The sequence below is a fragment of the Sycon ciliatum genome, chromosome 2 (genome assembly GCF_964019385.1).
Source record: "Sycon ciliatum chromosome 2, ocSycCili1.1, whole genome shotgun sequence".
Lineage (NCBI taxonomy): Eukaryota > Metazoa > Porifera > Calcarea > Leucosolenida > Sycettidae > Sycon > Sycon ciliatum.
The window spans coordinates 2,969,922-2,981,942 of NC_088644.1; the positions used below are offsets into that span (position 1 = coordinate 2,969,922).

At 48.0% G+C, this 12,021-nt stretch overlaps 1 protein-coding gene across 2 annotated transcripts; it reads right to left on the minus strand.

Annotated features, from left to right (window-relative positions):
• Positions 1-47: 47 nt before the first annotated feature.
• On the minus strand, positions 48-11,748 carry LOC135808252 (uncharacterized). 2 transcript variants are annotated; one of them, XM_065321417.1, is made up of 11 exons: positions 11,486-11,748; positions 9,978-10,188; positions 9,234-9,586; positions 8,015-8,482; positions 7,667-7,744; positions 6,866-6,966; positions 4,587-4,757; positions 3,594-3,725; positions 2,717-2,877; positions 2,186-2,327; positions 48-1,247 (listed from the first exon to the last, which is right to left on the minus strand). In XM_065321417.1, exons 1-11 carry the CDS (start codon positions 11,589-11,591, stop codon positions 993-995), a joined length of 2,178 nt encoding a protein of 725 aa, XP_065177489.1. In that variant the 5' UTR covers positions 11,592-11,748; the 3' UTR covers positions 48-992. The 2 variants fall into 2 exon arrangements, with proteins under 2 accessions (XP_065177489.1, XP_065177492.1); XM_065321420.1 differs by lacking the exon at positions 9,978-10,188 and having other exon boundaries at positions 11,486-11,558.
• Between the last annotated feature and the right edge of the window lie 273 nt (positions 11,749-12,021).

A 12,021-nucleotide genomic window follows, 5' to 3' on the forward strand; every position in this document is an offset into this window, starting at 1 on the left:
TGTTAGATGCGAAGGGTGTTGCAGTACAGCTTGCCTATGAGTATCGATATCACTCAGTCTAACATCTATTTGAAACTCCGCAAAGTATCCTAGTGTAAAATTCAATGCACATGGGCCAGTATTTGGGTGCTAGGTAACCGGGCATTATCAAATAATAAATATAAGTGTTCTGCCCGCAGATCGAGGTACATCATACCGTCGGCACAGCTTATCTATAGAACACATGATATGAGGGGTGAGAACCAGAGGCAGTCAGTATTGTAATAGAGCAATTGCCCAGGCTCATAAATAATTTCCAAAAATTCAATATCTTTCATTACCTGACTGCAGATACACTGTGACGTGGTCTCAGTATGTCAACTAATGATTAAAATTAATTGTGACAGCATCAGTCCAGCAAAGGAACCGTCAAAAAGACTCTGAGGAGTAAGACACCATGATTCTGACTACTCGAGTAAAACAGATTTAGAGGTACTCTGACAACTGAGTTGGTGCAGCTCAATAGAGTTGTTTCAAATACCCCTTTGTCAGTGTAGAAACTGGGTATAGTGTGTAGGCAGTGGTGTGCGGGCAGTAGCGCTATGTGGCTGCCACCATGTGAACCACTGCAGGACAGGGGAGTGGCTGGAGTTGGAACACACATGACTGCCCCAACTAGTCAGCATTATTATGATGCGGCTGTGAAGCAGTCATCCAGGGGCTGCCGGGCAACAGCCAGCAAAGTTATCAGTGAAAACGAAAAGGTCTATGGTGTTTTGTCTTGGTGTTTCAGCACCATAGGTCAGTTTTGGCTATTCTGACACGGGCTGGTTTCTGTCAGAGCCTGCACGTGCTGCTGACTGGTGCAATTCAATCACAGTGAAACGCATGAGTACACACACACACACACATACGCTCGTACACACACACACATACACGCGCACCCATCTGTACTAGCTACGGCTCAAAGTGGCTGTCTGGGCGGGGGGGGGGGGTACAAACCGTGTTCCGACTCAAAGCTCATCACGCTGCGACTTTTTCCGCCCTCTACGACGCCTGGATCCGTCATCCGAGTCCTCATCGGCGTCCTCATCATACTCATCTTTCATTCCAGTTTTTTCCTTCATTTCATCATACTTTTGTTGAGCCAGCAGGCCCCACTTTGTTTGTGGCAGACTGGACAGCCATCCACCGTAGATGTTGTCTAGAATTTGACTGTGACTGCGGAACCACCAGTTGACGGCTACGTTGCGACCCACTGACGTCACCTTCAACAGCACCAACACATACACATACACCAACACATACATAAGCACACATGCAGTACAAACACAGCAACGTCATACCGTAACCCTGCGGCAGACTATTCCCAGAAAGTCTCCATTCTCCAATAGCTGCAACACTGTATTGTTCACTCTTATCTACAGTGACCGGGTAATGGTTTGTTTGTTGTTATGACTACAGAGGCATCGGAAACGGCAGGTGCGGCCAAAGCTGCACCGATGATTTCATCTTCTAACTTTTGAAGCAATGAAATATGGGCTATTGGGGCCCAATTTTCCTAAAATTATCCCGGGGAGGACCTCCGGACCCTCCACGTATTCAAGCGGCCGCACCAATATTGAATACATTCCAACGTCCCAGAACTAGAACTAATGCACTCACTTGTGATCCTTCAGTTACTCTACTCTATAACTCTACTCTATAACTCTACGTCTACTACTACATGGTATTGCATTGCAATTTACCGTTGAAACTCATCGGACATGCCTCAGTGGAAGCCCTACACGGCATTGCTGGCAGCATGTACTGCTAAGATGGCAATCAATACTTCCTTCATGCTCAACCCTGTACAGTATAGGAGATTAGGCTAACTTAGCTCTTCAGCAAGCCACCAATCTTTGCTGTGCTCCACTAACGTTATCTGTTTGTGTAGTCTTGCTGCTGACAGCTACAGTTCTTTCCTTGTACATGTATTGTATTGTCTGTGGTGCCTCCTTTGCACCATGGCTGGTGGTTCGGCCTATTTAGCTCGTAGCTGTACTGATCATAGTGAGGCCTTCATGGTCGAAACAGCTCGCTGTCTACAGCATTGGGTAACATGCCCTGATACACGTGTAATTCAGACTCTGTGTTCCGACCAGTGTGTGCGACCAGCATGTCTTACATAGCGTACGGCATGCCCAGACTGATCTCCCCCACTAACCTCATGCCACCAGTAGGAAGGCAGAAAGAAGAGATCTCCAGCGTTCAGTTCAACAAACACCGGCTTCAGGTGGGCGGCTTTGGGGAAAGCAGCAAAGTCGATCTTACTGAAATTTGATATTCGGCTTGTGATGCCTGTCCTCCTGCACACCGACAAGGGGATACATAGAACATTATTGGAGTGAGCAGTGTGGAGAAGCTGTTGTGTAGCTTGCCCTACATGACTATGTGGCGTTGGTGGAAGATCAAACTCCACGTCAAGGAAGGACATGTGTGATCACACTCTGCCGACAAGGAGTGATCTGTTGGAGTGTTGCTGTATGGACAATACGCATCTCACAGCCTTTATGATCACAAGCAGTGTGAGCCATGCATCACACGGCAGAGAGGAAGTATCCAGGGCTATATCCATGACTGGTTTTACATGTTTCACCACCGTGACTCAGTGACACTGATGACTCAGTCTTGACCACACATGCACGCACAATTCTATCAAAGAAGACAATGCCGAGCATTGGGAAGTACTACCTACAGATTGTGCATCACGGGATAAATGAAGTTCGACATGGCGGGCTCATACAGACGGAACTTCTTGTGACCGTCCACCATGCACATGAAGTTCTCGTAGTTGTCAAAGTGAGCGGGTGTCACCTGGCCGCCGGCGCCCATCCACAGGTTGACAGCATCGATTTCCTGCAGACAGCCAAAAACACAGCAAGAGTGCATGGCACAGACATATGTTACCATCGCAAGATGGTGGTAGTAGATACTGGGTGTCTAGCATAGACTGTCCCTGCGGGAATTCGCAGAAAAAATTCTCGAAAACTTGCGCAAGAAATTGCGGCAGAAAACAACAAAAAATGCGACGAAAAGTGCGGAATGATGCAGAACTTGCCAGGAACTCGCGGAATTATTTGCAGAAAATTGCGGATTTGGGCCAAATCACGAAATTTGTTGCATCGTATATCTACTCCGGAGTAGTACGGGTCATACTGTGAAAATAACCTACAGGATCATGGAAAGCACTGTGTGAAAAGTGCAGAAAACATGTGAGATAGAGTGCAGAAAACAACAAAAAAGCGGGGAAATCGCGGATTTTGCTGAAAATCGCGGGTTTGGGCCAAAATCGCGAAATTTGTTGCATCCATGGAATCGCGATTTCCTGGAGGGACAGCATAGAGCACAGATCAATGAAAGCAACCACACACAGATGGAAAGACTTGGACATCATGCTTGCACTGCCAGAATGCGGTCAGCAATGACAGAAAAGCTTGCAGGGGCTTTCAGACGCACCCTGACTCACATATTTCTCATCACCCGGGTCCATGCATCTATCTATCTTTGACACATACACACGCTTTCTCAACCCCCTCCCCCCCCCCTCTCTCTCTCCTGCACAATTTCCTTACAAGAAGCTGTGTGACACGTGGTCTATCAAGGTCAGCAGCTAGACGCATGTTTAGAGCTGCAGAGCGACCGACACGTTTGAGCGGGTGCTGTGCTAAATACATCCTGTTGTCGTCACCAGGTTGCTGGTATTTCTAAACAAACACAGGAAGGATACCAATCACACATACACACACACCATTTGAAGCCAATCACTGGAGGCGATAATAGCGATGCTCAGGGTTCTAGCCAGGTCAAAATAGTAGGGGGGGGGGGGGAGGGGGCATGGGAAACAGTTACCCCGTAACCCATTTAATTTTTTCCCATTTTCAGAATCAGGCAGGCATAGTGGGATGGTCTAAGACCATGATTGAGAAACAGAGGGTACCAGGTTCAAGTCCTGCTTGGAAGCGGAAGGATTTTTTCCAGCCGTGCTGCGACCCACAGTTAATTGGGAACTCGTGGCCTGGCACGAGGGAAACATGGATGCAGTGAATGGGATTTCGGTCTTTGACCACTTTGTGGTGGGTCTGATCTACTCACCTCCCACCGCTTAGGAGCTGCATCTGCGCCTTGATCCAGGAGGGTGGTGGCGTTCCTGCGGATGCGGAAAACTGGGCCTTTGGCCGAGTCTCACGCGAACCGTGAATTTTTTTTTTTTTTTTTTTCAGAATAACTGTCTTCCAATGCGAAATGCAACGTACAGGGTGAACACCTGACTTCACCCCAGGCAAATGTGCCTTTATGAACTCTCTAGTACTGACTATCGAATGCATTTGCGTTGAATGGCATGAAAAAAGCACAAAAATCGGAAAATGAGTGGGGGGGCACATGATCACAGGGGGGGAGGGGGGGGGGGCAAGCAAACAGAGTAGGGGGGGGGGCAAGCAAACAGAGTAGGGGGGGGGGGGCTCCCCCCCCCCCCAGTCCCTTTGGCTAGAATCATGCCCGCATCAGGTACCGGTAGCCCAATGAATAGTACCAGCAAGAACGCCAAGAAACTAGCCCAGACTTACGTCGATGAATTGCTGCACGTTCATGTCCTTCATCACCTTCTTCTCACTGTAGAAGTAGAACACGTCATTCTTGTCCTGAGATAGTGTTACCGTGGCGGCCTCATTGCCGATCTTCTTACGCAGATATGCATCTGTCCAGAGACGCATTGCTGGCCAATGGTTTATGCCACCCTGCCGAAGAGAATCAAACACACCGTTAACTAATTGGCACAGTGGGGAGCACACAACGAGAGAGCTTGGAAGCTCAGGGCCCTACGCTATGCCTTTTTTGCCTTGATGACCTAGACAAAAAAAAGCATAGGGATGTTATAAATTCTTTAAAAAATTCCTTTTTTTTAAAGACATAACCGTTACCTGGGATTCGAACCCGCACTATCGCGCCCTGCATGCATCCCCCGGTCTTTAAAAATTCCTTTTTTCTAAGACATAACCGGGATTCGAACCCGCACTATCAAGCCCTGCATGCATCCCCCGATACACTTCGCATACATACTACAGTGCATTTCAAAACTATAGACGCGTAGGGTTTTTGAAATATTTCAAATTTGGCTGGAACTTTTTGAGAATAGTTTCCGGAATATTGCTCAGGATTGCTCCACAATTACTCTCATATAGTTTCTAAAGGATTGGATAACAGACGCCCAATTTTGAAAAATTTATGCACAAAGTGATCACAGATTTTATGTGGTATAGATGCTGGCATAACGGTTTTTGCCTAGGTACGCGTCTATAGTTTTGAAATGGACTGTAGTTCTTCCAAGTTGCTTCACATTATGATCTTGCATTTGAAAGGCCTATTTGAATATGCATTGTGGCCAGCGTCTTTGATGGTACGGTACGGTAGGGATAGGTACGGGACAGGTACGATCGAGGGTAATACGACACCGTCTCCCGTACCGTACCATCAAACACAGCTGGCCACATACAGCTGCCCGCAATATTCAAATAGGGCTTTCAAACGCAAGATCGTAACGTGAAGCAACTTGGAAGAATGGGTATGAATGCGAAGTGTATGGGGGAATGCATGTAGGGCGATAGTGCGGGTTCGAATCCCAGGATATGCCTGAAAAATAGGAGAATTGAAAAATTTATAACATCCCTATGATTTTTTGCCGTCAGATACGGGATAGCGCCAGGCGTGACACAAACAAACACACAAACACCAAATTAAAGCTGTGTGGACCCTGGCTAGCGCCAGACGTTACTGAAGTGACGTCTTCTGCATAGCTACGGGAATAACTAATAATTCTACACAGTCATCAGCAGCTGAATGAACATGATCTCATGGATAGGCCAGTGTACAGCCCAGAGGCAGAGGATACATGGCTGGGGTTGCACAATGCCCAGCACTAGTCGACTCGCATGAGCCCAGCCCCTGTACAAAATTTCTACTTCACTCCTCCTCTGCGCATTCCAATTATAGGAATCACTTGATTAACGCTCGGAACATTTTCCAAATCCATGATCTGGGTGCAACAACCTCTCAGGCATCAGAAGCAGGTCCTGGATAGTACGGACCATGGTATATTAGTAGGGCATGCGGCACACCGAGTGTTCTCAGATCACCTGTCGACGTATCGTGCCAGTATCATCGCTCATGGAGGCTGATGACTCACCAACCAGCAACGACACACTGTATGGTTAGAACTCTGACAATGTCATGTTTTCTACGTCTTGACGCAATATCTCAAACATCCTTTCTCTCACACACAGGACTCTAATCCAGCGCCATCTGCATTCATATAATTATTATCGTTTTATGACGAAACCACTTTGTCCACCAGATTCTTTATCCTCCGAGGCAAGACATCATGCATGCATACTGTAGTGGGGAAGGCAGGCCTGGCCGGGTCGGGCCGGGTCGGGATGGACAAGTACACAGCAATATCAATGAAGCTAACAGTTATTAAAATTGGGTTGGTTGAGCCAATAGTATTAATTAAGAAAGGGTTAAGTTACGAGTTATGACTAACATAGCTCATGCTCATCTTCGTTGCACTTTCCTTCCCCTCATTGGACCTTTCCTAACCTGAGCCTTCCAAATTCGAAGGTTGTTGGTTTGCACCTCATAGATGTGTTGGAGCTGCAGTAGGTGTCAGGTCACTGCATGTCTCAATATCCCTGCCAGTTGTGTGCCTTGTTGTCACACTATCTGACTGTATAATATCTTGTTACCTTGGTGGACAGACGGTTAGTTATAACTCGTAACTTATTGGTTCTTTCTTCTTTCTCAACTAACAGTTATTCTGACCATCAACATACAGGGCCAATCTCCGTACCTTGATTCTAACGGGCCGATTAGCAGCGATGTATTCCTTGTAGAACTCCAATGTCGTCATGTTATCTACATCATCCGTAGACAACTCAACAACTTCTGAGCCTGGGAGATAGCGTCACATAGCGCACAGAATACACAATACGTAGCAAACACGCCATGGATAAGGGAGCCCGCGCTCAGGGCTCTCGTTGTGTTGGCACGTGACCTACACCCCTTTCCCACTCTCACGTGATCTCTTGGTCACGTAGTGCGGTATGCAAACATAGCCGGCCCGCGCATGCACAGCTAAAGGCGACGGGCCCGGGCTACACTATAATGTACTACGTCACACTGCGACATCATACGCTTTTAGCTTCGGGAATAATACTTGAATTCAGTCCCACGATGCTACGTAGTGCGGGTGCTAATGGAGAGATAAGTGGTGAAAGAGATGGTCCAATTTGCCTAATAACAGTGTGATAGCTGCTGAGCTGTGAGCATACATGCATGACTGGCAACTTCACCGACTCGTGATGTCTGCGTCAAAATAACCAGAGAGAGAGAGAGAGAGAGAGAGAGAGAGAGAGAGAGAGAGAGAGAGAGAGAGAGAGAGAGAGAGAGAGAGAGAGAGAGAGAGAGAGAGAGAGAGAGAGAGAGAGAGAGAGAGAGAGAGAGAGAGAGAGAGAGAGAGAGAGAGAGAGAGAGAGAGAGAGAGAGAGAGAGAGAGAGAGAGAGAGAGAGAGAGAGAGAGGGCAAGGATTCCATTTTCCGTCATACATACTGTACGCACTGTACATAATGGAAATGCTGTACATGTACATACCCTTGGCAGTGATGGGCAGGGGTGAGTACTCATCCTCCTTGCCCGATGACTCCGCAGACAATTGCTGTCGACTCTTTACTGTAGAAACCAAGCATGCGCCACGGTATAGCATTTAATCAACCCGGGAGCTCTGTTGCTTGGCACGTGCATATTCACACAACATCTGCTTGGTGCAGGCATATTCACACCACACCTGGTTGTTACACAAAGACTGTACAGAGACTACACCACAGTGATCTCCAACGAGTCATTGCCCATCGCGTACATAGATCCATGTCAACCTGCAACCATTTCCCAACTTGGCATAAGAGCCCGGACACAACATCTCACGGTTCATCCACAGCTCACCTCCATTGGACGCCATTACGGAGCAGCGGCAGAAAACCTCGGCGGGTGCCTCATCCTCGTCCTCTCCGTACTTCGACCACACCCAGAAGGCAAACGGGCTGACGTCAACTACGACCGTGTACGGTTCATCCGTGTGGTGAGCGATGACCTCTGCTTGGGGCCAGTCAGTATCGTCAAACGATTCCAGCATCCAGGTACCTACTTCGGACGCAGAGAGAGACGACTTGCATCTCCACATGTTGCCTGTCACACCACCAGGCGGCTTGGGCACTTGCAGGCTGGCGATGAGGCCGCGTGGAGCTTCCTTCTTGGTCACCTTTGAATAGATGGCAATAACATGATTGTCCTGGCCTGGCAGCGTGAACTGGGCAGCGCGCTTATGCACCTCAGTGGTTTCACCAAGCTTCTCACCGTTGGCGTAAACAGACACCTTCGTGCTGGCATCTGCACTCCCGATCCAGAGGGTATCTACGAGGTAGTCAGGTCACAATAAACATAATCAGGTGTGCCGGAACCAGAGCGGTTGATCTCTGGACCAACGTTTGGGGGGGGGGGTGTTTACTGCTGAGGAGGTCGTGTTTACCTGCCATATCCTACACAAAGTATGAAAGGATGCGGTATATGCCGGACCAAGCAAAAACCAGTGTTTCCAGCGGCCCTGATAATAGTCTAACTTACAACACATGTACATGTATATGTACCTGTACGCATATGTCACCTACACTGTCACACCTTGCTTACACATGATTGTACGTTGCAATGACCACGATATGTGAAAACCGAACTTACAGCCAGATTGTGCATGAGTGGGAAAAAAATTACCTCGAATTGTTTTACTTCAGAAGTAACTAGCATCAAGTAGAGCAACGTGGAGCCGGGTACCTGGAGGGAGGAGGCCGTGATGTGCTATGCATGAGCTTCAATGTGCTCTCTGTGTCCCACTACCGGTCCGACTCTCACTGAAACTCTGACATCCATCCAGCCAGTGACCTCTACAGATACACTAGCTCTGTTTTAATATCAGGTATACAGCGCTATCAGCATAATCAGGGATATGCATTTATTTAATTTTTTACTGAATAGTACACAAGCTACTCGTAAGAAGAGGGGAGAGAAGTAGCAGGACAACACAACAATGGGAAGAGTAGGGGCTCCAAGAAGGAACCTGTGCTGGTGAGGCAAGCCAATAACGCCGGCCTGTGGTCTCGGCATTACTTACCTGGGAACTCCGACAGCCAGCCGCGGCAGTAGACACTCTGCTCGTCTTCACCCTCGCCTGAGTCCACCATGTCCGTCCAGATCCACTCTGCATCGCCACTGACCGCCTCCATGGGTAGGTATGATCCCATGCCGTTCCGGGCCAGGCTGACAGCGCCAGGCCAGCTCCAGTCATCATACTTGGGACTGAACCAAGGCAGGTGAGGTGTCAGGGAATCGACACTGGCCGGATCATTGACAACGCACCTCCACGAGCTATCCGTGTAGCTGTACTTCACCGCAGCGGTCACGTGCTTGTCTATCGACATGGCAAAACCGGGCGGAGGCGGTTCTTGATCTTCTCCCAGGGCAATTCTGGATGGAGACCGGCATCAAGTACGGGACTAAATGTGACTACCATGATCATCAACAGTTATTCATCATGACATCACCATAGATTATAATACACATGATTTACACACCGTAGTTTCGCCTATGCATAAAACAGGGTCTTGCAGTTTGACGGTCAAAATGTCGGTCGGAACTTCTTCTCTGGCCGTGACCGATTAGGGGCATCCAAAAATACTGTCACCGGGTGGGTACCATACGTGAGCTGCTTGGAAACAATGGTTGTTCTTAAAAATATAAGGGGGGGGGGGGGGGGGTTGAGTGGGTGAGAGTCCAATGAAATCTTTTCGTGTTCTAAGAATCATGTGACTAATGCAGGCTGAATGCCAATCCAGAGCCTAAACTGAACGCAACTCACTGTCCCAATCGCAGGCGTATGGCCATGAGATGCGACCGGCTTGGCGCTAAGCTTAGTTGTGAGACAGAGCCCATCTCCCAGTCGATTGGGGTGACATCATGCCCGTTGTTGTATACCTCAACATCCAAAGCCGTTGACACCAAGTAGACTAGGTCGGATTCCTCGGTGGGAAGTGACTTCATGACCAGCCCTTGCTGCCTCGTGTCTCCAACTATGATAGTTGGTAGTGCACGTGCGTGCACACACACACACACACGCAAAATAATAATGATTATGTCACTACTGTATCGTGATGACGTCATCTTTGCAGCATCATTAGGTCATAACTTCTCATAAGTATTTCCATTTTCCCCGCGTGATGACCCGCGCCAGGCTGCTTCTTACTGGCGTGTTCTCTTCACAAACTCTGGGTCTGAGCACTGTCACAGAGTGGATGAGTCCCTGGTATGGGCGTGTACACTCAATCACATAATGTGACATAACATGTTATATTAATAAATGTGACTTGAATGTAAATAGAAGCAGGGTGGACACACCCATTCCCACAGCACTGCAAAACCGAACCGATTCCTCTTAAAAAGACAAAAAGGAATCGGTATCATAAAAGGAATCGGTTCGGTTTTTGCAGTGCTGTGGGAATGGGTGTGTCCACCCTACTTCTCTCTTCGGATGGAGCTGCAGGATGCCTCGAAATTACTTCTCACATAAATGTAAATGTACATAAATGTAAATGTACATAAATGTAAATGTACATAAATGTAAATGTACATAAATGTAAATGTACATAAATGTAAATGTAAAACAGAGAGGAGGTTCCAGGCTGCACAATACAGTGCTGAATGCCGGAAGGCAGAGCTAGTTCCAACAAGAATAAGAGGATGATCGCTTAGTGCGTGAAACTCGGAGTAAAAGCACTCAATGTAAATATATTCAATATCATTCCCAACCTTGCTCTGACCCACTGCACACTGTCTGTACGCTTAGAGACAACAGGGCAGACAGGCCCGGCGGAACTGGTTCGGCCATGGCCGGACCAACCTTTTGGCCACCAAAGTGTTTTCAGTACTGCTAAGGAGGTCATGTGTCTACCCTTCATATTATACATAAAATATGAAACTGGGCTAGGGCATGGCCGGATCCGGACCAACCAAAAACAGCTGCCGCCGGTCCTGCCAGACTGATTTCGGATGATGTGGTGTACAAACTAGACTCACGGTGAACTGAGTATCATCAAAGGAGTCTAGCCAAAACTGATCAGGGTCGGAACATACAATCATGACGGTATTAGTGTGTTGAAGGATGCTCTGCCAGTGCCAGCCTTGTCCAATCGTGTAGCATTATTCCTAGACTAATGCTGGCGATGAAGAGTGAAACTGGGGCCCCGGACCCTTCTTGCCCTCTCTCAGACCGCTTGGTAACACGCCATTCATAACTGCGTCTTTTGGAGGGATATCTTATGGGGGGAACACACCAAAGCAGTTCAAAGAAAATCCTCCCATTCCATTCACCTGATTCATCATCGCCTGCAGCACCCACCTCCCCAGCTGCGCACCACGTCAGTGAGAGGCAAGCGACAAAGTGCAGCAGTCGCCGCAAAGCCCTTCCCGACGACATGGCTACGTTCCCTGCGGCCAAGCCGAGACCAACTTCCTGCGATCCAAATGAAACACAAATTACTTCTACCTACTAAGTTTAAGTGTCCGGCGATATGTCGGATCGACATTAGGAGAGAAGATTGGATTTCGAGTAGCGCAGGTCAGACCTACAACACATTGTATAAATGGCCTAGTCCAGCCCTTGGAAACACCATTGAAAACCTCGATCGATCGAAAAAATAACTGTCGCCATGGTGATTCAAGGAAAATGGATAAGTGTATGTACCGTATTGCACGTATTCACGTGCGGGAACACAACCGCGTGACAGAATGTCCCTGACCACACAGTCATACAGACATAGCGTTGAAAATACCAGCACACTGACTACCGTCTATCAACAGCATCAGCAGACTGATGATAGCACAATGCAGCACTGAACTGGATATCA

Excerpts from the sequence above, each read along its gene's own strand:
- LOC135808252 (XM_065321417.1), bottom strand. The coding sequence starts at position 11,591 with ATGTCGTCGGGAAGGGCTTTGCGGCGACTGCTGCACTTTGTCGCTTGC. Across the intron at positions 10,189-11,485 it reads TGCAGGCGATGATGAATCAG|TTGGAGACACGAGGCAGCAA; the intron begins GTGAATGGAATG and ends CAACTATCATAG. Across the intron at positions 7,745-8,014 it reads CGTAATGGCGTCCAATGGAG|TAAAGAGTCGACAGCAATTG; the intron begins GTGAGCTGTGGA and ends TGGTTTCTACAG.